This window comes from Ambystoma mexicanum, chromosome 3q (assembly GCF_040938575.1).
Source record: "Ambystoma mexicanum isolate Mex_15411 chromosome 3q, UKY_AmexF1_1, whole genome shotgun sequence".
NCBI lineage: Eukaryota > Metazoa > Chordata > Amphibia > Caudata > Ambystomatidae > Ambystoma > Ambystoma mexicanum.
The window spans coordinates 923,202,442-923,228,447 of record NC_090926.1 but is presented as its reverse complement, the minus strand read 5'-3'; the positions used below and the strand labels follow the sequence as shown (position 1 = coordinate 923,228,447).

General features: G+C 46.4%; 1 protein-coding gene across 1 annotated transcript in view; it reads left to right on the top strand.

The window, feature by feature from the left end:
* The window catches only part of LOC138583117 (ATP-binding cassette sub-family A member 9-like), a 2,332,105-nt gene that overhangs the window by 726,713 nt on the left and 1,579,386 nt on the right, over positions 1–26,006 (top strand). Inside the window, exon 10 of the mRNA XM_069655077.1 lies at positions 5,619–5,790. Within this exon, the coding sequence (XP_069511178.1) occupies positions 5,619–5,790 (172 nt within the window). The remainder of the gene's footprint in view (positions 1–5,618; positions 5,791–26,006) is intronic.

Below are 26,006 nucleotides of genomic sequence, written 5' to 3'. Positions count from 1 at the left end.
GGGCTAGCTGGTCGGTATCCGAGGTTTCCATAGCGCCTGGGTGGGAGTTTTGCGGTAGGGCTTTGCGTTCTGTAACGCTCACCTGATTCCCGCAGAGGCGCCGGTCTTGACTGGGTGAATGCCGTATCTTCAAAGGTGATGTGTAACACACGGTTGGCTCTTTGGGCTGGACCTCTGTGCACTGTATGTCTGACTCGAAGAGTAAGATGTCTGCAGATAGAAAATATGGGATTAATGAACTGGGGTTATTGGGTGCCTCTCTCCTCTTCCCTTTCTCTTCTCCTGTAGAACCCCAAAGGTTAACGCCCTCACCTTAGGTAAGTGAACGCCGAGCTCTCCATCTGCCTCGGGGCAGGGTGCCGTAACCAGTTTCTTCACTGGATAAGGGTGCAGGCCTCTTGACCTCGGAGGACTGCTGTCCGTCGTTAACTGCACGAACGGTAAGTTCTGGGCGCTTCAAATGTCTTAAAAGTCTTTTGTAATGATATCTCTTGTTTTGCAGGGTTCCGACGATGGCGGATGGCGGGCTGATGAGAGTTGAGGATCGAACCCGCGTGAGGAATAGAAGCGCCTGGAAGCACGTAAGTAAGCGCTTGTAGCCTGCTTCACGATGCGCACTAACTGTCCCTTTTATCTTGCAGGTACAAGTTCGGAGCTTTAGAGAAGCTGAAGGGTGCTGGAATACCCACTGGATTCGGCGTGGGAAGGAGTAATGGCACGTGAGTAATAAAGTTGCCCAATGTCTTTAAACGCACCTTCTTTTGTCTTTCAGATGCGGGATGCAGCGCCGAAGGCCTCCGGAGCGTGCGAAGAGCTGGTAAGCTTTTGTCTTTCAGATGCCCGAATGCAGTGCGAAGACCTCCGGAGCATGCGAAGAGTAGGTAAGCCTTTGTCTTTCAGATGCCGGAATGCAGCGCGAGGCGTTGGTGACAGCCGATGGACCGTAGTGCTAACCTGTTCTTTCTTTGTCTTTACAGGTGCTGCTGAAGACTGGATTCCAGGATGGTAAGCCTTTGTTCCCTTAGGCCCAGGATCAGAAGCAGAAGACACGATGAGCGTTCTGCTGCAGAGAATGCAGAATAACGCAAAGCAAGATTCATCCATCGGGTGTGGTTTAAATAGCCTCCTGTAGTGCTTAGGTGTCTCCTTCCACAGCCACGCCTAGGTAAGAAAAGAGTTCCTGCTTTCCAGAAGAGTTCCAGTGTTCTGAACCTAGGGAGTGGCTCCTGCCCACCCAACAGGAAAAGTAGTCCCAAACAGAAGAGGATTCAACTGGCAGGTAAGCAGCATGGTCTGCTGCAGGTAAGTCCACCCAAGCATTATGAGCCCGGCGCTTCCAGCGCTGGGACTGGGCATCTTTATGAGCCTGGTGCCACTGGCGCCAGGACATGGTCCAAAAGGTCCCAATTGGGACTGGCTGGCACTCGGAACCGGGGTTATGGGTCTGCTTCCAAGGGAGTCGGGCAAGTCCTGATCTTTTGGAAGCAGAGATCATGACAATCTCTTGCGTCATCCATTTGGTTTTTTAGGTCAAGTAGTGCAGACTCAGGCCCGTGACCTGGGCGGAAGCCTGATTGGCGTAGCCCGAGAAGTTTGTTTTCTTCAATGAATTGTTGTACCTGTATATATGCAGCCTTGTCCAAGATTTTGAGAAGGAAGGGGACCGTGGTAATAGGTCGGTAGTTGTTGGATATGCAAGGGTCGAGGGAAGTTTTCTTTATGAGAGGGCAGACCCAGGCTTCCTTTAGGCAAGAGGGGACTTTGCTTGTGGCAAATGAGGCGTTAACAAAGGCTGTGAGGAAGGGGGCAAGATTGCTGGTGCAGTCTTTGATGAGTGTGGCTGGGCATATGTCACCTTTGCAATTAGATGGCTTGATGGTTTTCATAATGCTGATTAGATCAGTTTCTGTTATGTCCTTAAAGGAGAAAGAGTTTGATGCCGTAGGTGGGGATGGTGGTGTGTTGTTGGTGGTCGGGATGTTGAGTGTTTGCCTAGTTCTTTGAATTTTGGTTTGCAGGGTATTGAGCTTATTGTTCATGGCTGATTGGATGTCATCGCACCAGGTTTTATCTTTGGTGAAGTTCTGTGGTGTGGGTGTGGGAGTTTCTAGGTCTCTGAAAATCGAGAAGATTTCTTTTGTGTTGGATTGTGCCTCTCGTATTCTGGCTTCGAAGGAGATGGCTTTGGCTCTAATTATAGCTTTTTTATATTCTTTTGTCTTGGTTTTGAAGTTGAGTTTAGCTTCATCCGTGCGTGTGGTTTGCCAGAGGGTCAGTGCTGCACGTTTCTCTGAGCGGAGTACAAGGAGGTCTGGGGTAAACCAAGCGTTGGTGTGGCTTGTGGGCTTGGCTTTGCGTGGTTTAAGTGGTGCAATGGCTTCGACCGCTGCTTTAATGGCTGTGTTGTAGGATCTTGCTAGGACGTCGGGATCAGCTGAAAAAGGGGGTCTAAATGCCGGCCCGGCTAGGAATGGAATAAGATTGTCCTTGGTGAGCTGTCTGGAGCTTCTGGTCAGCGCTTTGGGCATGGGTGGGAATGGGTGGCTCAGGAGTTTTGTTATTACTGTTGATGGGGATATTAAAGTGAATAGCATGGTGGTCTGACCATGGGATGGGGGTGTTCGCAGTGATGGAAATAGGACAGTTATGCTGAGCTTTCCAGTCAAGGGATCGACCTTGTATGTGTGTGGGAGTGGTGATGGTGTTGGTAAACCCAAGGGTTTCGAGTGCTGTGTTGAGTGTTTTGGCTGCATAATTGTTGTCATCATTGAGGCCTAGATTGAGGTCGCCTAGCAGTATGGCTTTGGTGTGGAGTTTCAAGTTATCGGAGAGGCTATCAGAGTAGTTTGGAAGTCGCCTATGGGACCAGGGGGACGGTAGACGAGGTGCAGTGTGATGGTGCAGTGGTCTGATAGTTTGATTTTAGTGAGCAGGTAATCACTGTGTTCGATGTTGTCTTTGTCTGTTTTCCTAATTTCAAGGGTATTTTTGGCTATAATGGCCTTGTGAGTCTTGTCCTGTTGGTTTTGGCTCTTGCAGAGTCTTTTGTTGGGAAGGTACGATGTCCTGGCCCCTATATGTCCATTGCAGTGTAGTAAGGAGGCGGGGATGCTGGGGTTCAATATGGAGTAGCAGCGCGACAATAGGCGCTTGAGCCTGGTATCTAGGGAAGGCTGATAGACACCTCCGAGTAGTAGGATGGGCAAGGCCATTTCGCTCAGAACATGCACTGAAGTCACGTACCGGAGCGCACAGGGGCAAACAGGGGGCGTTGGCCTTTTTCCTGGCATTCTTCTGCCGCCAGCTTCCGCCTGCCAGTGGGGTGGGATCAATGATGTGTAGATGGGATGCCTAGCAACCGAGAGCCTCGCTCTCATGCCGCGTTGCGCCAGCCATTTTGAGGGTCAGGTAGGCCGCAGCGTGGTTTGGGGTCGGGTGCCTCGGGCGATTCGTGCACAGTAGTAAGGCTGAGGGCAGCTCAGAGGGCATTGTTTTGGATGGTTTGTAGTTTTTTCAGGTTGTGTTCTGACGTGCCAGCAAAGAGGGCATTGCAGTAGTCCAATTTGGCCCCGGTGATGGCTCTGGCAATTGTGAGGCAATTGGGTATGGACTGGAAAGGATTGCTGGCGTTGAGCAGTTTATCTGTGTGGGCGGCAGTGGAGGAGATGGCATTAACTTGACGCGAGAGGTCGAGTGAAGGGTCCAGTTAAAAACCTAGTGTTTTGGCAGCAGATGAGATGGGTATCAGGTTGCTGTTAAAGGATGTGTAGATTGTGTAAATAATATTTGTAGACTATATTTGTAAATATTAATATTTGATGTTCAATATTTTGTGCTGTTTTGTGATATGCTCTATGCCACCAGCCTTGAGATAGTCATATGATATCCAGATATTAATCTGCTCTGTACTACATTAGAAATCGGCTAGGTTAAGGCATTTATATCCTAATTGGCATACCATTACTGCTGATTTGGAAGCATTCACTGAAAGATCCAGTTTTCCTATGAAGTTTTCATATGCGGTTATCAATTGTTGAAGCGCTAACAGAGTTCTAGCTGTTAGAGCTCAATCATATGCACATGACAGAACTGGAATAGGCACATCGCCAAAATTCGGAAGCACAAACACAGTGCTGATATAAATCATTTATTTACAACAAGAAAAATAAAGGATCAAGAACACAATCTTGCCAGAATCTTGACTTTATCCTAAAGCATGATGTGTAATGCCCATTTAGTCGTGACTGCACACCAGCCTTGTTTTCAGTACGTAGCAATGATAACACCCTGATTAGGTCCTCTGGGTGATTCATTAACCTTCATTTTTGCCAAATTTTAGATCGATTGACTCTGTCAAATACAGATCTAAGATCCATAAAGGCAATATATGTCCTTTCTTTATATTATAAGGTTAGCCTCTACACAAACGTAAATCTTGAGAGTGTGAACCCCTATTTATTATCATTAAATGACTTGACCACATTTCAACCTTCCACTTAGTACATCCAAACGTAATATGCACAAAACATTTCCGCATTACTTCATCAATCGCCTGCTTTGCCATCTTTTTATGTCGTTTTAAAATGTATTTAGGGTTTGCATTTAAGTTAACAACAATCAGTTAAGGTACCCTGAACATGTAATATTATAGAAAGTTTATCCTCATTGCACACACCCAGGACAGACTAGCTGAGCGAAATTGAACTCGGCGACTTCTCCCCGCATCTCACCCTCCGTAGAAGATTGTTGCCCTCACAAGGAATTCAGATATGCTCATTGGTTTACACCAGTCACAAGGATAGGTAAACTCAATGAGGTGGAGAAAACCTGACAGTAAGGTACAGTGCCCTCCCACGTATTTACAAATGTGAAGAGATTGAAATCCTCCTCTGTGCACAGTTTATGTCTCAACACTAAAGGATATTGGCTAACAGATTTTAAGAATGTCTGGGCAGTAGAAGCCAATTAGGTATGCATAAGTGTTCTAAAAGGTGATTTGTTGAATTAGAGTAGAAATAACAGGCTTGTTACGGGGAACATAATAACATGTGTCTTACCAATTGTTAGTATAATTGTGTATAAATGTGTAGTTTAAGCAACATTTAGGCATTCAAATTCTTGTATCCTTTCAGTAATAGGGATCTGTCATAGTAATGTGCATTTTTGTACTTTCAGAATAAGAAATAAAATAATGTTTTATACATTTATTTGAACTATTTGGAAGCTTAGCCTTATTAATTGGAAATTGGTCATTAATGCTGTGGGAAATAAGAAACACCTGATGAGAGTAGCACTTTGTGTATCTATAGTATTATTGACACAAAATGTGCTATTGGTCAGTAACCAGCATTCCCTCTATTGGTAGTAAACCTACATAAATGACCTACCTACATATGCACATGGAATATTAATATTTGAAATCCTAGGCATCTACTGGGAATATAATGATGAGTGACAACCACATGGTGGTAGCGTGAGTATAATGCTATTAATACAAAGTGATGGGATCTTTCCTCATTTTATATGCACCCTGGTAATCAGTAGCTTATGAATGTAATGAAATATTGCTTCATTGAATGTTAAATATTAAAAATAATACAATAATGATTTTCATCCAGATACCTATGGACGGAGACAGTCTCCATTGTTCTTCCTACAATCATCTTATTGGTGCAGACGGCAGGGGCAAGGGATGGAAGCTGTTGCTGATGATGAGGAAGGTGGTGGAGGATCTGCTAGGGATGTTATGGAGCCGGTGCTTCCAGAATTCCGTGGGAAGGAAGCCATCAGGTAATGGCCATGAAGCCCATCTTCTTCTCTGCGATGTCGATTTTGAAGGCAGTGAAGAACAGTTTTATGATATTGATGCCCCCCCCCACATGACCCTCCTATCTTCTTGCAAAAATTCATATTTGGTCTCACTGGTTGTATAAAAATTTAAATTCACTAAAATGGAATTAATAATAAACTCCCATGCTTAGCACATATCCCGCTGTTGGGCAAGGGACCTCACTGTAAAATAGAACATAAGGTGTATGTATAAACAATGAAATCAAAAGAAATGCTAGTAACCTATCAACCTCATTAAGAATGCCCAAACAGCAGCTAATGAGGGTGGTAGGAAGCAAAGGACCCTGGAGACAGAAGCCATCAAAATTAATTTTACCGAATGTTTGATGAGGGGGTCACACTTAGTTTATCCCTTTATTTTCTTTTTCTTTTTGTTTTGGCTGCCAGGGTTTAGTCATGGGGGTCCTGGTGGATATGCGTTCCTATACCGGGCTTTTTCTGTGGAGTTCTGCGTGCCGTGTTAAAATTTGTCTTATGTGTTTTTTTCAAACATGCCTCTGTTCAAGGAATATTATAATTGCAGGAAGATACACATCTTCTTTGTGTTTATTGTGGAGCTGCAAGATTCAAAGGTCAGCTAGACTTCCATCCTTCACAGCCATAATAATACAAGAAAAAAGGAAAGTTATTTTGCAAAATGTTTCAGTTGGACAGGCTATTGGAAAGAGAATAAAGCCTTGCTTTCAGAGGGAGATGAATCAAATAAGGTACACTTTTTGAAGGTAAGAGTGATACCTGTGTCATTTGACAGAAAGGGGATAAAGCTGTCAGGTCCAATGCTATTGGGGTGGGTACGCAGTGGTGCTGCATGAAAAAGGAAGGGCTTCTAAGTCGCCTTTTTCTATGATGCCTGTACATCTGCAGACGTTGGTATTGATCATTCAAAGTCAACATTTTTGGCCGGAGAGCTTATTGGCTTCAAACACTACAACTCCAATGAAAACCTAAATCGATGCCACTGGCATTGAGGAACATGGCATGTAGGGAGATTGAATCCAAAGACGCATCATCTATTGAGAGACCTCCAAAGAAGTTGGCATCCAGAGACAAGCTGTATAAGATTGTGGAAGTAAAGCATGCCGCTCCAAAGCATGTGGATACACATTTGACACTACATGATGAGGTGCTGGAAATGTTATTGGCATCCAACATAATCATAACATATAACCCTGGGTTTCACCCAATTCCTTCATCCAAATGTCGAAGCTGAGATTGGTTACTACACTGTATGCCATAATAAATGTTTATTGGAACCCGGTGGGGATCACGATTGAATGCCTCCTAAAAGATCTAAGTGATATGATCAATATAATACTTCTTGATAACACTGTGCACAAATTTATGATTGCAGGGGATCTGAACCTTGATTGTATTTCTAACAGTAACAAAAATAACTTTATTCGAACTAAAAAATTGATACAATTTGTGAAACATTACAATCTACTTAGACTTAATGGAGCTTTCAAATCCAATATCCCCCCGGGCTCAACGTGGAAGAGGGGTGTATCCTCATCCACCATTGACTATATATATATGAACTTTAGTCTTTTTTCTGATGTGACAGATTTTGAAATTCTAAAATCAAACATGAGCGATCCTAATCAATGAACCGCTAAGTGGTTGTTTGGTAGTGATCCTTACTTGCAGAAAGGCAAATTTTATCCTGGTCAGCTCACTGTCAATAACGCGGGCAACAAACTCTGATGGACGGGGAAGGCCTTGGACTGCCTCCATGCACGGTTGGATCATGAAGCCAAAAAACTTGCCTAAATCTTGGTGATCCTAACATCTGTTACTTTGACATGATCCAAGCCATCCGTCCCTCATTGCCTGGCACTAGATCTAAATTTATAAATCGATCATCCTCTTTGCACGCTTTCGATCCTGAAGTTAAAGATCATAAGCGTTTATTTAGATTACAAAAGAGGGAAGCGTTTAAACTGCCTGCTAGCATTCAATATAGTGTGCTTACAAACATCAAAACCAAATATAGAAACTGGGTCAAGCTTAGACGGGTGAGATTACTCCATACGGACAGCCAGTTGTTACTGGCTACCATTCAAAGCAAAAATATCACCAATACTTGGTCTCTTATTAATCAAACCATTACAGGGCCACAAGTGGTCATCCAAGCTAATGAAGTCTCAGAGGCTGATTGGATTAAGTACTTATCGGCCTTATACAAAGTTCCAGATGGAGGAGTCTCACTAGATACTATCATCTGCCCGATTAATTTCCATCTAGATTTCGACTTGGACGATATTCGCTTCTTCATTAAAAAGGCTAGTCGGTCTGGTGCTTGTGGGCCGGATGGCTTGTCCAATAAGATGTTGAAAGACCACCCTGAAATTTGGGCACAAATTTTGTTTCAAATTTTTACCAACATTATTAATACACAAACTCTTCCCCCTTCCTGGACTCGCACAATCATTGTCCCCATTTTTAAAAAAGGTGACAGGAAGGAACCGTCTAGTTATAGACCAATAGCGTTACTAGACGCCCCAGGGAAGATTTTTTCCCGATTAATTTTGAGAGCGTTTCATAAGTGGACCTCGCAAGCTCAACTTAATGACCCCTTTCAAGCGGGCTTTGTGGCAGGAATGGGTACCATTCCTAATATCATTTAATTGAATTTACTTCTATCTGGTCATGTTGCACAAAAACAGACCTTGTTTTTGGCCTTTGTCCATTTCAAGGTCGCTTTCGATTCAATTGATCGTACCCTCTTATATGCCAAATTAGTCAAATACAACTGCCCCTCATCCTTAATAGCCCTAATAGTACGGCTTCACACTAACACCTCCATGCAGGTTAGACTCGCCTTGGCGGGCGGCATGGCAGCTAAGTTCTCTACGTATAGAGGTTTGAAACAAGGGTGCATTCTGGCCTCCTCTGTATTTAATTTTTTTATATATGATTTAGGCGTTGCCCTTAGCCAAATTGGGAGTGACTCTCCAAGTTTGGCCCCACACAAAATCTCCTTCCTCTTTTACGCAGATGACTTAACCCTTATTTCGAAAACTCACAATGGGTTGTAAAATCTTTTGGGCTGTCTAGAAAATTATGTGGACATGAATCATTTGAAAATAAACACGAATACAACTCAGATAATGGTTTGTAAATGGCACTTGGGTACCAAAGTTAAACCCTTCAAATGGAAAATGCACAATATTCCCCTTGATAAAGTATCCATTTACAAATATTTGGGCATATCAATTGCTGACACATCTTCAAGCACAGGGCACGAGCAGGAAAGTAAGGGCAAATTACGATCTTTGGTTGCTCAAACAAAAATATTTATGGGTAAATTTGGAAAATGTACAATCAAACATGTGGTAACTTACTATTTGCAGAAGGTTCTTACAATCCTAACCTATGGGTGTGAAGCTCACATTCCAAGAAATGACGCATGGTGAGACAAATTGGAATCGTCCTTTTGGAAACAAGTTTTACATCTTCCAACATGCGCACCTTTACCATTAATTCGTTTTGAATTGAGCTCCCTCTCAATGTCCTCCTATGTCACGTAGAAATATTGTGCTTTCTTTCGGAAATGTCTCTTATCATCTAATCGTACAGATATCTTAGACAAAGTGGCCTCTCACCTGCTAAATCAAAATCAGGCATTTTCCAAGAAATGGTGTGAATTCACTATGAACGCGGTAGCTGATGCAGCAATCTCGCTGGAGTTACTATTATCTAATGAAGGTCGATCGAAAATGAAACTCCATCAACATGATTGGTGTGTCAACCAAAACCGATGCTTGAACTATAAGGACTTCAAGCACAACTTGTTTGGCCATAAGCGTTATAGAGTCATGTCGGATTACTTGATTAAATTTCCTTGTCCAAGGATTCGACAGAAGCTTCTCCGCTTCCGCCTGAAACTTTGGCCAACTTTTGATGTTTTAGCTCGTAGAAACTTAATTCCAAATATTGACAATTTATGCCGATTTTGTAAAAAACCCGATCAAAAAGAGACATTGGAATATTGTGTGGTTTATTGTCAGCAATTGAGAGCTATCCGTAAGATGTATTTAAAACATTTTTTTTGAAGAACAAAATTTGTACATAGAAAAGGATATGTGGCAATGTATTTTTCAACTTCTATGCTATCCATAAAGATAGCCACTGTACAATTTTTGGATGTTTTGTTTCCTGATAAGTGTTACTGAATTGATTTCAGAATGGTTGTTTTCAGAAGAGATTTGCCAGAATTATCTCAATGTGTACATTGATAAGACCAGCATTCCCTTTGTTTTGTATATGTTTTTTGTTTGCATGTACTGATTAGTGAGGCCAAATTTTTGTCTTAGTTTTACTACAGTTTTCTTTTTGTATCTTTCTTGCTTATGAAAAGGAATCTTAAGGTCGATTTTATGCTATATTCTGATTTTGTATGTTGTTAAAAAAAAATTGAAAGGTTGATTGTATCAACCAAACATATAAAAAAAAAATTAAAAAATTAATAAAGCCAAAGCGGCTCCAGTGAAGTAATAGATGCAGAGAGGTGGTAAAGCACTGGATAAATCACAGAATTGTTGAGCACACAGGACTCGGGAGGAGAAGGTGTTACGAGACACCACAGAGGAACATGATGCTTTGAAGAAGGCACAAAAAGACGCGTCACCAAATGAGAGACTCCAAAAGAATTTGGCACCGAGAGACAAGCTGCCTGAGAGTGCAGCACCAGTGCATGCAGCACCAATGCATTTGGTACCAGATTCATCTGCACCAGAAATCAAATCTGCTTAGAAAAAGCACTAGGTGCCTTCCTTTCCCTTTGCCTGGGTGCTAAAGGGTAAAGTTCTATAAAAACGCCTGAACATTTGTTTTCTAGAGTTTGTTTACATATTATTGAAATGTACACTGCCCTGTATTTTCACGACAGCTGCCTTCTCCACACTGGCCTTCAGTAAAGCCTCTATGGAGGCATGTGTGAGAGATGTAAAACCTTTACTAGCTAATAGGCATCTTCCTAAGCAGCCGTATTAGGATACTTGGAACAATATTTCCAAGGGATTTGGAAGCCATTGATGAGGATTTGGATCATGAACCCCCAGTTGAGGACCAGGGTGATTCGGCGCCTGATGATGATAACTTAGTCCTGGAGGAGCGGCCACCTTATACATCTTACACACTGTTCAAAGAAGGAAAAGGGCAGATTTCAGTCCCATTCTGGATTTAATATAGCTGAACAAGTATGTACAGAGTAGACATTCAACAATAAATAGAGCATTTTCAGAACAATCTGCCATCCATCGACAACGGGGACTTCTTATGTGCTATCGACTTGCAGGATGCTACTCTACACATAAAGATACATCTGAAGCACAAAATATTCACAATGGGCCTCATTATGAATGTGGCGGTAAGGCAACAACCGCGCCGGTAGTGCTACCAGCGCCGTTGTAAACCATGCCGCCACATTACAAGGTCTGCTCGCAGGTGCCGCTCTGAACGCCTGGTCAGACCAGGAGTGCAGAGCGGCATCCGTGAGCAGAACTAGATGGTAGCAACGGTACCGTTATGAACAGTACTGCCGCTATCATCCTCCTCATTCCCATTGATCCCTATGGGGTTCAAATGTGAATGGGCAATCATTTTTACTGGCGCCCAGAAAAGGGCAATTACTGGGTCCGTCAAGGTCGGCATGACCCGATAATTGCCCTTTTCTGGGTACCGGCAGCAGCCGTGCCCTTAATAGGGGCACAGCTGCCGCCTGCCTTGTAATGAGGCCCAATGTTAGAAAGGTATAATCAGCTCAAGGTTCTTCCCTTTGATCTCAAGTCCGCACTACAAGACATTATATCATCATACATAACTGTTTTGGCAATTTCATTTGACCATACATGTATACAAAAACCAACAATATAAACAAAACCATATAATGAATAAATCATTAGTAATAAGACATTGGGCCTCATTCTGACTGTGCTGGTCCAGTGCTGGTAAGCCTACCGGCACTGTTGATACCGGACCAACACAGTACGGCTCTGCTGAAAGGCACCAGCCCGCAGAATTTCACGGTGCTTCTGTGGTCCCCATTCCCTTGGAGTCGGAATGGGGACTTACACATTTACCGGCACCTGACTTCCTGGCCACCGGGGTCCCAATAGCCCAGTGTTACCAGGAAGTCAGGCGCCGGTAAAATTCACATCCGGCGCCAACCTGCAGGTTTTATCAGCACGGTTACCGCCAGACTTGCGATGAGGCCCATGAATTTGCACAAGTAAAAAATGTCAGACCCTTTTCATCAAAGAAGTGCTGAATATATACATTGTAAAACAGCCCAAGTATAACAAGCAGTTGAAACAGATAATAAACAAAATGGTGGAAAGCATTGATTAAAATTCAGGTATTGTAAAATTGGGACTAAACATCTCTTCCTGGGAAACTTATACAATGGGCAAAATAAAATAAAATGTTTGTTATACAAAAGGGACAAAGGCTCTCATGAGCGTGCCTGTGTGGTATTAACGTGCCGGTATTACTGCATAACAGAACGTTACCGCACCTGCACACTCCAAGTATGCCGTTAGGGTGGTGGATTTACCTTCAGCTCTTAGCTGGAGGTATATCTGCCACCCTTCTGGCAAAACCTGCTGGTATTACCAGCCCGCTAATACTAGTGTCGGTAATACTAGCAAATCCCACAATGGAGGCCTATGGAATGGGGATTTACTGGCATTTCTGCCACTTGGAATCTGCCAGTAATTCCGACAAACCAAGTGTGGGAAATGGTATTACAGTTTGCCTATGTCCCACCAGAAATACTGGTGAGGTACCGGCAAACATGTAATGAGGCCCTCAGACTCAGCACCCTCATTTCACACTTGCAGTATTAAGCGGAAGACAATTACAATTAAATCTGGTTATTTGCATTCAGTGAATATGCACAGCGGGACCAGTTCAAATAATCTTGGTCACGCAGATGGTTTCATAATCTGTACAAGAGATCTATTTACTGATTTAGCCAATTCATTTGATTCACGAGTGTTCGAGCATTTCTCCCCTATTGCTTCCACAATTTCACGCCCATTGGCTATATATAAAGTTACTGTCCAATTATAAATTACTTGATGTATAATTTAAAGCTACATAAATCAGAGCCTTATGAACATGGTATTCTATAAGCACTGTCCACACCCCAAAGTGATTTTAAGAATAATTAGGGTAATCTAGTATTGTTTGCTAAGAACAGAATACGTGGAGTGATAAGGAAATGGCCTTTAGAAAAATGTTTTAAGACCTTTATTTATTAACTCATTGTCACATTCACATTTATTTCAGTTCATGATATTTGCTCATGTTCTCCTCAAAGTGAATTCCTAGTTGTCGAAGTACAAGTTAAAGGCCCTTATTTGGGCTGCTTATCATCGGTGCAATGAGTTTATTTTACATAGTTATAAACTGAACAAAGGAGATTAACTACAACAAATAATAAATTAACAAATTCCCTCCCCCGAACCCCTCCTTCCCTAACTCAACAAATATGCCATGTTTAGTGATGTCATGTCTTTAGAGCATTCTTTACCGAAAGCTATGTTCTGTGTGGTACCCCATGTCCATCTATAGCACACATATTATTAAGCAAGTTCGGCTTATGGAAGCGTTGTTCCTTGTCCTTGACATATTCGTGAAAAGCTAGCCAGATCTTCAAGCATTTCTGATATGTCCCAGGTTTCAGAGCATACACCTTTTCCATGACTAGTACGCCCCAGATTTTAACCCACCAACAAGCCAGTATAGATGCCTCTACTGTTTTCCAATTATGGGTCAGGGTCATTCGGGTTGCCGTCAACAGGTACGTGAAGAGTGTGGCAGCAGCCCCACACGTAGCATAAACGTCCTCCACCTCTGCCCCAACAGCAGCACCACTGTGGAATCAGGTAGCTGGGCCCCTGCAATCTTTTTAATGTGACCCAGGACTTATTTCCAATATATTTTGGCCTTAGGGCATGGCCGCCACATATGACCTAGGTCTTCTGTTCCCCCACATTGCCTCCAACATGAGGGGGAGTAGTTTGTATTTATCCCGTGTAGTCGCTGGGCGGGGGGGTCATATACCATCTATGACAGATATTAGACGCTGATACCTTTATAACCATACACTTAGATGTCTTGCAAGCCCTCTTTCAAATTTAGCCACATTCCTCTTCCGAGATGGTAACCCCCAGGTCTTTCTCCCATTTAGCCATATAGCGGAGCTTTTCTGCAGATTATGCCGTATCTGATCATTTATATATTCTCGAGATTCCTTTAGCAGCAGAACCCTCTCACATGGTTAATTCTAGTACCAATGGGCCCTTCTACCTGCTACCTTTACCTCTCGCCCTCTCCTATATGAAATTTCTGCTTGCATTCCTCGAAGAGTAGTCGGTTCCCATTGTGGTAAAAGTCTTCTAATTTCAGTTTGCTCCTCCCTTTCCATCTCTCCCAAGAGGTTATGTCCCTTCCCAGGGTGAAGTCAGCATTATGGCCCATTGGACTATGAGGACCTAATCCGGGGTTATTTTCCCCCATTTTCGTGCCTGGTCCCATCAATGAAGTGACACTTTTGTTACTTTTAGTAGCTGGCCCCCCGCTCCTCTGCTCCCATTTCTCAGGGACTGCAGGGCCCTCAGTGGAATGGAGGTAACTTCCTGTTCAATTTTGCTCCAACTCGTGTGTGTTTCAGATTCTGACCACCGTAACATGGGTGCTAATTGGGCTACTAAAATGTACCTTTTCAGATCTCCCAATCCCCCCATCCATGTCGAGCGGAAGTGAACCGTCTTAAGGATCCTTGGTTTCTTTTTATGCCACATGAAGGAAATCAATTGCGTTTGTAAGGTTTAAATCATCTGGGTTGGTATCTCTATTGGAAGGGAGTAAGATTACCCTCAAGTATTCTATGCCCTTGTCTTCCCAGGCCAGTGGGTGACCTCTACTCAGCTCCAGTATAGCATTCTGGTTATCTGTTATCTTAAGGGCTTTAGATTTGTTGACATTAATAGTGAATGCTGAGACTGCTGCAAATTCCCACAATCTTGCCATCACTTACAGCAGGGTTTGTTTCGTGTCTCTCAGAAATAAAAATATTTCGTCGGCGTACAGTGCTATTTTGCGTCCCCCCCCTGACTTTCTACTCCGAGGATTTCCTGATCTTGTCTGATCATGGCCGCAAATGGTTCCGTGGCCATAGCGAATATTAATAGTGACAACCGGCATCCCTGGCATGTACCTCTCAAGATCTTGATCCATTCCGTAAGTTGCCCATTTACCAGGAATTTTGTTGTTGGTAATTGGAAGTTAGTAAGTAGCATCCGCCTGAATGCTGCTCGGCAACCAAATGCTACTAGCACGCGTTCCAGGAACCCCCAGTTCAGACTGTTGAAGGCTCGCCTTGAGTCCAGGGCCTTCTTATATTGTCTGGCGTGTGTCTCCCCATTATGAACCCAGCTTGATCTTCGTGGATTATCCCTGATAGGGCGCTCACTAACCTCCCTGCCAGAACGTTAGCCCCTAGATTTTAGCATCACTATTCAGTAAGGAGATGGGGCGGTAGTTGGCACAATCAGTTTTGTCTTTTCCTGGCTTGGGGATCAACACAGTGGTGGATTTACCCATATCTTCTGTGACAGTTCCTTATTCTCTGATTCTGCTAAATAAGCGTGTCATGGGGGCTATCAGTGGAGATCTAAAGATTTTATAGTATCCATTCCCAAAACCATGCGGTCCGGGTGTTTTATTACCCGGTAAGGATGTTATGGCTTGGTTAATTTCTTCCGCCGTGGTGAGCCTTAAGGTTTCCCTTTACTCATCGGATAACTGGGGCAGCTCAACATTTACAATGTAAGCTGTTTGGAGGCCCGGATCCATCTCTTCCTGTTTTAGCAAGCTTGCATGGAATTGCTCCATGATCCTTAATTTATCACCATCCGCAGTATGTAGGGTGCCCTGTTTGTCTTGTAACTGTGAGATTTAGTTACAGGTTTTTTGCTTCCGCAGTTTAGCTGCTAGCAATCGGTTAGCCTTGCTCCCTTGGGTGTAATATGTTTGCTTAGTATTCAACAAGGTTTGAGCTTTCGCAGTGTTCGTAATGTTTTATGTGATTGTTTATTTTTGCTGTTTGAACCTCCCTTTCCAGTCCTTTCAGTAATGCTTATTTCTCCCTTATGTATGATGCGTCCTGAGAAATAAATTCTCCCCGTATCACCGCTTTCCCCACTCCCGATACCATGTCCCAGTCCACTTCCCCAGTGTCGTTCTGTGGAAATTAATCAGTAATCACTTTCTCAATATGGGCCCTATTAGCAATATCCCTTAGAATTAATGTGTTCCGTCACCATTGTTTCTTGTTCTCAGTTTTACCCCGTGCATCTCGATGTGTCGTATCACCAGAGCATGGTCCATAAATACTTGACCCTGATGTCTATTGTTGTTATTTGGGGGATTAGTGTTGACGATACTAGGACCATATCTATTCTCAAGTATCCCTTCTGCACTGCTGAGTAATGTGTATAATCCCTTTAGGTGTTGTGGATTAATCTCCAAGTTTCTATTAGGTCCAGGTTGAGAAAGAATGTTCCCAAGGCCTGACGGTTTCTATTGCCATTGGCTGTGGAGGGCAATGTTTGATCTAGCATGGGGTCCATAACGCAATTGAAGTCCCCTCTGATCACCACCTGGCCCTCACACCAACTCCCTATTTTCCAGAGCACGGTACCCAGGAAGTAGTAGTGTATATGTCTGGCTTCCCAAGGTGTCTTTGAGTACCAAATATCTCTCTTCTGGATCCCCATAACATATCTGCTTCTGAAATGCCAGCGAGGCTTGTAGCAGAATCGTCAACCCCTTTGTTTTTGTCCCACTTGTTGCAAAATATTGTTTGGGGATGTGTCATCCTCCTTTCATCTTAAAGTAGGTGTGTTTTCTGTAGGAATACCACAGATGCCCGAAGCTCGGATAGCTGGCTCGGTATAAAGCAGCGTTTCATTGGTGAATATAGACTATGGCCCTCATTACGACCCTGGCGGAAATTGACTGACCGGACCGCAACAGCGTAAATAGCGTTTCCGCCATAGCACGAAGGAGCAAAGTGCGGCCAATCACGACCCATCGGGCACGAGCATTACGCCATGGCGGAATCCGAAAGGCTGCGATGGCGGAAATGACCCCAAAACGGCCCTTACCGCCGCCGTACGCTGCACCAGGTGCAATACCGCCACCCATCTTAGCGGTCACCGTAATGAGCGGTCACCGTAACGAGCGTGCACCGCAAATTACGGCCACCGTAAATATACGGAAACGGAAGTAAAAGCATGTGGCCGGAACGGGAAACAGCACGCCGCACAACTATAAAATCCGAATCCCAACACAACCATAAAAAATCCGACCCTGACACACATCCCAACCCGTTAGCAACCCCAGTTAAAAAAATAAATATGGGAAAGGTAGCCAAGAAAGCGTGTGACCGCAAGCGGCAGGTACACTTCTCCCGAGAGGAACTGACCGTGCTCACCGAGACCCTACAGGAAAATTCCGCCGTCGTCTTCTCCAGTCAAATGACCAGGACGGCCCTTGCCAACAAGAAGGCCATATGGGTCCTGGTGGCACAGCGCGTAAGTGCGGTGGGGACAACACCCCGCACGCCACAGCAATGTCGCAAGCGGTGGGACGACCTGCGGATCCGCGTACGCAGCATACTTTCTGCGAACAGGAACATCGCCACAGCTACCGGGGGGGGGATCAGAGTCGCCCATCAAGTTGACCCCCTGGGAGGATATCTGCGCCTCCACCATAGGAATGGAGAGCATAGAGGGAGTCGGAGGGATGGAGAAAGGAGTGCCGACATCCGGAGAATCAGGTAGGTTGGCCAAGAGAAACAATGCGAAATCCACAAACCACGAACATGTGCAGTACCATGTGACCCCATAGTGCAATACATACTTAGCCCTGACAGCGCCCTCTAAAAGTCAGAATGAACAAACAAATCAATTAAGAAGCCATAAACAACCCCTACATGTGCAGCATGCACCCCCTAACTGCAGGCAGCCAAATGAATGCATCCTCAATCCACACGAAAATGAGACCACCTCCAAGGCCCAGTCCCAAATCAGCCTCATGTACCACCCCAATGCATTTGATACGTTGCCATTCCGAATCCGACAGACCCATAACTAACGCTCGCCCCTCTTTACTCCACCACAGGGTCCGATACCAACGACGAGCTGCAGGACACCCCTACCAGCACGCCTGCAAAGAGGGCCAGGACCAACGTCCCAAGAGCCTCCACCTCAGGTGCAAGGATCAAGACACGGCAGCAGCAGGAATCAAGTGGCAGCACACTGGAGGGGACTGCAACAGGCACCCCAGCAGCCAGCAAGTCCACAACCCCAGCACCACAGGTCCCCCCAAAGAACGTATCTGATGGCACTGCCTCTGGTGGTAGCAGCACCATAGGTGACACAGCTGTCATGCCAGCATGCTCCGACACGGAAAACAGTGCTGGCGACGTAGGTACCATCCATGACCTTTCCCAATCCCCCTGCATGTTCCATCCCCTACACCATGAAGAAACCACGCAGGGGCACCCTGAAGACGACGACTGGCCAACCCCCACAAGTCCTGTGCCAAGGCAACATGTGTTGAGCAGCCCCCCTGTCACACCACCGCAAATGTCCATGGCCCAGCAGAGGCAACAGTCCCTCGACCTGCTGATCGAGCAACAGCAGGAAGCGTCCACGCTACTCAAGGACCATGCAAATGAATGCGGGGGTTCCAGGGCAGCCATGGAAACATCCACCGAGACACTCAGGGCACAAATAGAGAAAAGTAGTGAGAGCCTCAGGGGAGAAATGGAGAGAAGCACCGAGAGCCTGAGAGCACAAATGGAGAAAAGCACCGAGAGCCTGAGGGGGGAACTGCATGCGACGTCCAAAGACGTCTGTGCTGAACTTGCTGCTGTGCGCCATGTGCTCTCGGAGCTCTCACAAACCCTCAGAGACATGCATGGACGCGAGCAGGCAGAGACCTCATCCGTGGCAAGTTCCGTCCAGGGCAGCCCCCAACGCAGATCTGGCAGGAACCTGCGCTCCACGGGCAGGGGTGCCCCTGATACCCGTAGAGGGGGCTTGCAATAGCGTCTACCCACGGACAGCATGCATATTTGGACACTGGTGTTGGGGGGGGAGGTAGTAGGGTGGAGGGGGTGTGTTGGGCTTCACTGGGTGGCGGGTCCATAGGGTGTATAAATCAAATCACATCAACAATACAGCACCTCATTATCATCCAATGACATGTGTGGACATTGATATTTGCGTACGAGGCCTTCATAGGCGTACAGTCCACAATGTGCCTGTACTACACACACACAGTGCCACAGGTCCCCTTTCCGTGTAATAGGCACCATGCGTGGTTGCTAGAAGCATGCATCTATGATGCTCTGTCGGATTGCACGTGCATCCTGTGCCTCATGGACTCCTTGAGGTGCCTCCACATCCCCACCCTCATCATCATCATCATCTTCAGGTGCATGCAGTACAGCGTCAGGGGGCATGGGCACATTCCTACGTATGCACATGTTGTGCAGCATGACACATGCCATGACCATCTTAGAAACCTTCTCATGGCTGTATATGAGTGCCCCGCCAGACCTGCTGAGGCTGCGGAAACGAGCCTTCAGTAGGCCGAATGCCTGTTCAATGACCACACGGGTACGTGAGTGGGCATGGTTGTAGTCCTCCTCATGCTCGTTCTGTGGGTTCCGGATTGGTGTAAGGAGCCATCTCTTCAGTGGATACCCGGCATCACCTGTATGAGACGAATAAAGGGTGTCAGTGGAATGATAGTGCTAAGTAGCCCCCCCCCCCCCTGCAAGGTCATTGACGCATCAAATGGGCCACGATGTCATGCATGGAATGAGACTCACCGAGTAGCCAGGATCTGTGCCCTGCGTGTCGCTCCATGTAGCGTGGTATTCTTGTGTTCCTCAGGACCATAGAATCATGGGTAGATCCTGGAAATCTGGCACAACAATGCGTAAATATCTTGTTGGAGTCACACACCATTTGCACATTGATTGAATGAAATTGTTTCCGGTTGCGGTACTGGACCTCCATGGCATGTGGGACAACCAATTCAACATGGGTGCAGTCGATGGCACCAATGCAACCCGGGATGCCGCCAAGTGCATGGAATCCCACTTTAGCGTTGGTAATCTCCTGGTACGTGCGTGGTAGTGTGATGTGGTCGTCGGCGTGCTTCAGGAGGGCATCGTGCACTTGGAAGAGTGTCCGTGAGAACAGTGGCTGTGAAATGCCATGCAACTGTCCCACTGTGTGCTGGTAGGTGCCTGTGGCCAGGAAGTGGAGTGCAGACACCACCTTCAGTAGGGGTGGGATGGCGGTTGGGCTATCTATCATGCTCACGAGGTCAGCATGTGTCATGTCCACAATGGCGATTATGGTGTCCCGGTCCAAACGGTAGAGGGTGTGGATCTGCTCAGCAGTGAGGTTGAACGGATCGGCTCGGAGGCGTGGGATTGCGGGCCGCCTGCGTGGTGGTAGTGGCAGTGCTTGTGGGCCTTGCTGACCCTGCCTTGCCCTCCTCCTCCTCCTCCTCCTCCGTCTCCCCTGTGCGGCCGGTTGTTGTACCTGTTGTTGTTCGTCGTCTTCTTGTAGTTGTAGCACTTGCAGTGCTATCTGGTACCCCAGGCCCAACATCGCTAGTCCTGCCGGTAGCATTTTGGAGTGGGAGTGGTTGTGGGAGGGGTTTGGGTCTGCAATATATGTGCTGTCGGCCTGTATGGCCTCCACCTGTGCTGATTGAATGAATCTGTGGCAGATGCAATCCCTTCTGGTCGAGCACGGCCCGCACGTAAGGCTGCATTTGGCCGCATGGCATCTTGGGATTGGAATCATGTATCTAATCCCGATGGCAGTGTGATGTACTTTGACTGATTTTCATGCTATGCTCCCATTGTTACACATGCTATGATTGCAGCCGCTTACATACCTGTGAAGAGTCAGTGGTATGTAGGGCTCGATCGATGGCCGACCCTCATGCAGCACAGTAACGTACTTCACCGACGGGCGTGGCGTCCCATTTGTGATTGCAGCCAGTTAGCATCATGACACACAGCCGCACTACATTGATGTAATTGTGAATGCAAGCGTTCACAGAAGCCTTTTCGACGTAATGTTGCAAGTGAGGAATTCGAAGGCCAGCATTTTGGGTTTTGAAGTAGCGGCGAGGATACGCCCACAGGTCTGGCTGGAAATGTAACGTTCTATTGTAGAATGTCCTTGGGACATGGCCCATAACGAGCAGGCAATGAATGATATGAATTGAAGGGGATGCGCAATAGCGTAGTGGACGATAAGGCAGGACGTTCCCAAATCCATCTTGCTTCACAACACTACAGATCCGGCCAGGGGCACAGTGGTTTTTGCGGACTGCATTACGCACAGACGCGATGGAAGTTTCACATATTATGTGAGTGAATATTCATGCGTTTTCATTGCGGGATGAGGGAATGATGTGTGGATGCATGGACTGATGAATCCGTTTAGGGTCTGCCATGTACATGGGTTTTTTGGTTCACTCCCCTTGCCCTGCGTTATGTGATGCAAGGCTGCCATAGTGGGACATACGTCTCTCTGCCCTTGTCGGATCCTCCCTGTCTCGACGCGCCTTCATACACTTGTGTCTAGGCACGTTACTAATCCCATGTCATGGGTTCTATCTTGACGGACGCATGCACAGTAACCGACGTTGCCAATGGTGTATTTAGCTCGATTGGTTTCGTTGTGATTCGATACTGGATTAGGGGTGTGTATATTCCTTTGGAGTGGGCTAGCATGCATATGGGTGTGGATTTGGTGTGTTGAATGAAGATTGTAATGCATCATGAGTCCCGTAATGCAATCGGTTGATTTGTGTTTCTTTTGGGTGACAGGTATCTCCTGCCCTATTGCAGATGCCATCTCTACGCCACTCCTCCAGATGGTTTTTACTCTCGACTCCTGCAGCTTCGGGTGAATCAGTGGAGCACCATTTCGATCATATGGGACGATCGCCAATGGGCCACATGCCCTTACGCTGTACTGGTGGCTAGGTGCAACATTTCGGCCTTTCAGCTCGACTAGTGCCTGCCTCATGGGACGGACCTGCGGTGCTTGCCGCTTCCATGTTGCCTTTTGGAACGTTGATGTAAGCCCTGTGTGCCATGATGGTACAGGGCGTCACACAAGTGGAAGCCGGTCAATTATTGCAGATGCAGCCCTCGGTGATGATGGTTGTTTTTTTGGGATTTTGCAAATTGATGTGGGGCCTTTGTCATTTGGATGTGCATTTAAATTGTATTCCGGTATTTGTCGTGTTGCGTTGTTCTTTGCAGGTGATGTGGCGATTTTCGCTTTGTGGCGGTATGTATTGCGTGTTGATCTGCTTTGTGTTCCGCCTTCTGAGTTGAGTTGTGTGGTACAGTACTGGCCGCGTTTGCCTACGTAGCACAGTATGGTCACGGATAGAGGCTGCCATTGTGTCTGTTTACATGATGTGCTGTTCAGGGGCGGGGGATTGGCTTTTGGCCGACTGGTGCCTGTCAGCCAGGTCGATTGGTGGAATGATGGGTTGTTCAGAATGTGGCTGGTCACAGGTGACTGTGTTTGCGTGCGTTTGTTGGAGGGGGACTGGGGTCATGTCCATTGGAATAGCTTCTGTATTGATGCCATCTGTGCCCTGCAGCTCCCATCGGCCCCTCTTGGGATGAGCCTGGCTGCTCAGTCACTCTGCCGACTTGTGTGGTACATGCTTCTGCTGATGGTTGGTTTGTTTACTGGCATGAGTACAGGGCTGGTGCAATCCCCCTCAGGATGCTGTTGTGGATGTTGCCTTGCGCTGGTGGCAAGCGATGGGGGACTACTGTTGTTTTGTGTCATGTGTTCTTGATTTTCATTTTGATGTGTTGTACCTTCACATGCCTGTGCTGCGTCAGTACGGCTATGGTGACATGCCGTACATGGATGCCCACTCACGGGGCGCTTTGAGCCCCTGCATGCTTTTCTACGTTGGCATGCATGGGTGAATCGTGGATTTCACTGGTTGCATAGTGTGAGTACATTGCACCTGCCAGGAGTTGTGCAATGAGGCCAGGGAGTGGAGTACAGGCACTCAGTGGGCCATTTACGGTTGGTTCGCGTTGCCGTATTTCTCGCCATGGCGGAATGGTACTTTACGACGTGCTTGATGGCGTTCAGTACATGTCCGCTAGGGTCAGAATTCGCGTACCGTTGCGCCATGGCGGTGATTCCGGTTTTGCAAGGCGCGCGTGCGCGTACTTGGTGCAGTTAGCGTTGCCGTTCACTGCGGTGTCGCTAATGGCATCGTACTTTACGGTGACGGGTCATGATCGCAACGAGCGGTGTTCGATGGCGGTATTGCATTTCCGCCATCATTTTTCCATTTCCGCAAGGGTCGTAATGAGGCCCAATGAACCTTCAGGGTTACCATTTTTATCTCAGCCATACTCAAGAGGTTGCAGAGCTCTCAGTTGTCATTGCCCTTTGCCTTCGATCCAGGTTCTTAATAAGATCTGAGTGATATAGCTATCCCACAAGAACAGTAAATTATTCAACCCAAACCCCCCCAAAATCCCCAACTTAGTATTCTCTTGCATATTCCACCAGTTGTAACAACTGATCATGGTGGGTGAACCAATCAGGGTCTCTATCTGACCCTGCAACCTCCCTCTCCCCACCCCTCCTTTACCAACCAGTGAACCCCCAGATCATTCCTTCTTGGAACCTTCCTTCAAAGTTCTTTATTTCTTCCTTCTTTTCCCCAAAAATCTGTTATGTTTATGTGGATCCTACATCTCACTTTTAAGTCCTCCTCAAGTGTCATCATTATGCTTTGGGCCATTCCCTCTTCCTTTTGGGTAAGGATGCTCCTGTCGCCATCCTTCCTTCCTAGTTGAGCAGGGTGGGTGTTTTTCAGACTCTCTCTCTGGCGACTGGTCGAAACGGGTCTTTTGAGTGTGGGATGTCATCCTTATTCATCAGGTTTGCCATTTCCTCTTCCTTTGCTATGTGGTATGTCTTACCTTGGTATTCAAAGCGAAGTCCACACGGAAAAGTGCATCTGTAGCTGTCATGATCTCTGCTTCCAAAAGGTCAGGGTTTTCCCAACTCCCTTGGAAGCAGATCCATAACCCAGGTTCCGAGTGCCAACCAGTCCCAATTGGGACCTTTTGGACCCAGTCCTGGCGCCAGTGGCACCAGGCTCATAAATATGCCCAGTCCCAGCGCTGGAAGCGCCGGGCTCATAATGCTTGGGTGGACTTACCTGCAGCAGACCATGCTGCTTACTTGCCTGCCAGTTGAGCCTCTGATCCTCTTCTGTTTGGAACTACTTTTCCTGTTGGGTGGGGCAGGAGCCACTCCCTAGATTCAGAACACTGGAACTCTTCTGGAAAGCAGGAACTCTTTTCTTACCTAGGCGTGGCTGTGGAAGGAGACACCTAAGCACTACAGGAGGCTATTTAAACCACACCCGATGGATGAATCTTGCTTTGCGTTATTCTGCATCCTCTGCAGCAGAACGCTCATCGTGTCTTCTGCATCTGATCCTGGGCCTAAGGAAAAAGGCTTACCATCCTGAATCCAGTCTTCAGCAACACCTATAAAGACAAGAAAGAACAGGTTAGCATTACGGTCTTCAGTGACAGCTCTTCACTTACCTGGTCCATCGGCTGTCACCAACGCCTCGCGCTGCATTCCGGCATCTGAAAGACAAAGGCTTACCTACTCTTCGTGCGCTCCGGAGGTTTTCACACTGCATTCCGGCATCTGAAAGACAAAAGCTTACCAACTCTTTGCACGCTCCGGAGGCCTTCGGCGCTGCATCCCACATCTGAAAGACAAAACAAGGTGCGTTTAAAGACATTGGGGAACTTTAATACTCACGTGCCATTACTCCTTTCCACATCTAACCCAGTGGGTATTCCAGCACCCTGCAGCCGCTCCGAACTTGTACCTGCAAAATAAAAAGACAGTTAGAGCGCATCGTGAAGCAGGCAACTAGCGCTTACTTACGTGCTTCCAGGCGCTTCTATTCATCACACGGGCTCCATCTTCAACTCACTTCAGCCCGTCATCCGCCATCGCCGGAACCCTGCAAAACAAGAAACATCATTACTAAAGACTTTAAAGACATTAGAATTACTCGAAACTTACTGTTCGTGCAGTAAACGACGGACAGCAGTCCTCTGAAGTCAAGAGGCCTGCTCCCTTATCCAGTGAAGAAACTGGTTACAGCACCCTGCCCCGAGGCAGATGGAGAGCACGGCGTTCACTTACCTAAGGTGAGAGCGTTAACCTTTGGGGTTCTACAGGAGAAGAGAAAGGGAAGAAGAGAGAGACATTCAATAACCCAGTTCCTTAATCCCATATTTTCTATCTGCAGACATCTTACCCTTCGAGTCAAACATACAGTGCACAGAGGTCCAGCCCAAAGAGCCAGCCGTGTGTTACACATCACCTTTGAAGATACGGTATACGCCCAGTCAAGACCGGCGCCCCTACGGGAATCAGGTGAGCGTTACAGAACGCAAAGCCTACCACAAAACTCCCGTCCAGGCGCTATGGAAACCTCGGATACCGACCAGCTAGCCCAGTTACTTGGGGAACTAAGGGCAGAAGTGCATGCAGCCCGTCAGGAAACGAACGCTCTAAGAAGGGAACTGATTATTTCCAAGGAGCGAACAGATGATCTCTCTAGACAATTGCTACATTCACAAGCCGGACAGACCCCGTTACCCGCATCTGGGGGAAATCTTCCTTCTACATCCTCTATGAATCCAGTGCAGATCAACCTACCTGGGAATGTACCTCTGGCTCCGCCCGAATGATTTTCTGGTGACCCAAAGAGGTTTGCAGTATTTATCAATCAGTGCCGGTTGCATTTCTTATGCCGGCCAGCAGCCTTTCCAACTGATGAAGCTAAAGTAGCTTTCGTGCTTTCGTACCTTAGTGGCAATGCGGCAGACTGGTCGATCCCTCTAGTAAATCAAGATGATCCGGTCCTCCATGATTTTCAAGCTTTTCAGCTCAGTATGGAAAAACTGTTCGCAAGACATTCACAGGGGCAGGCCTTGGACAATGAGCTTC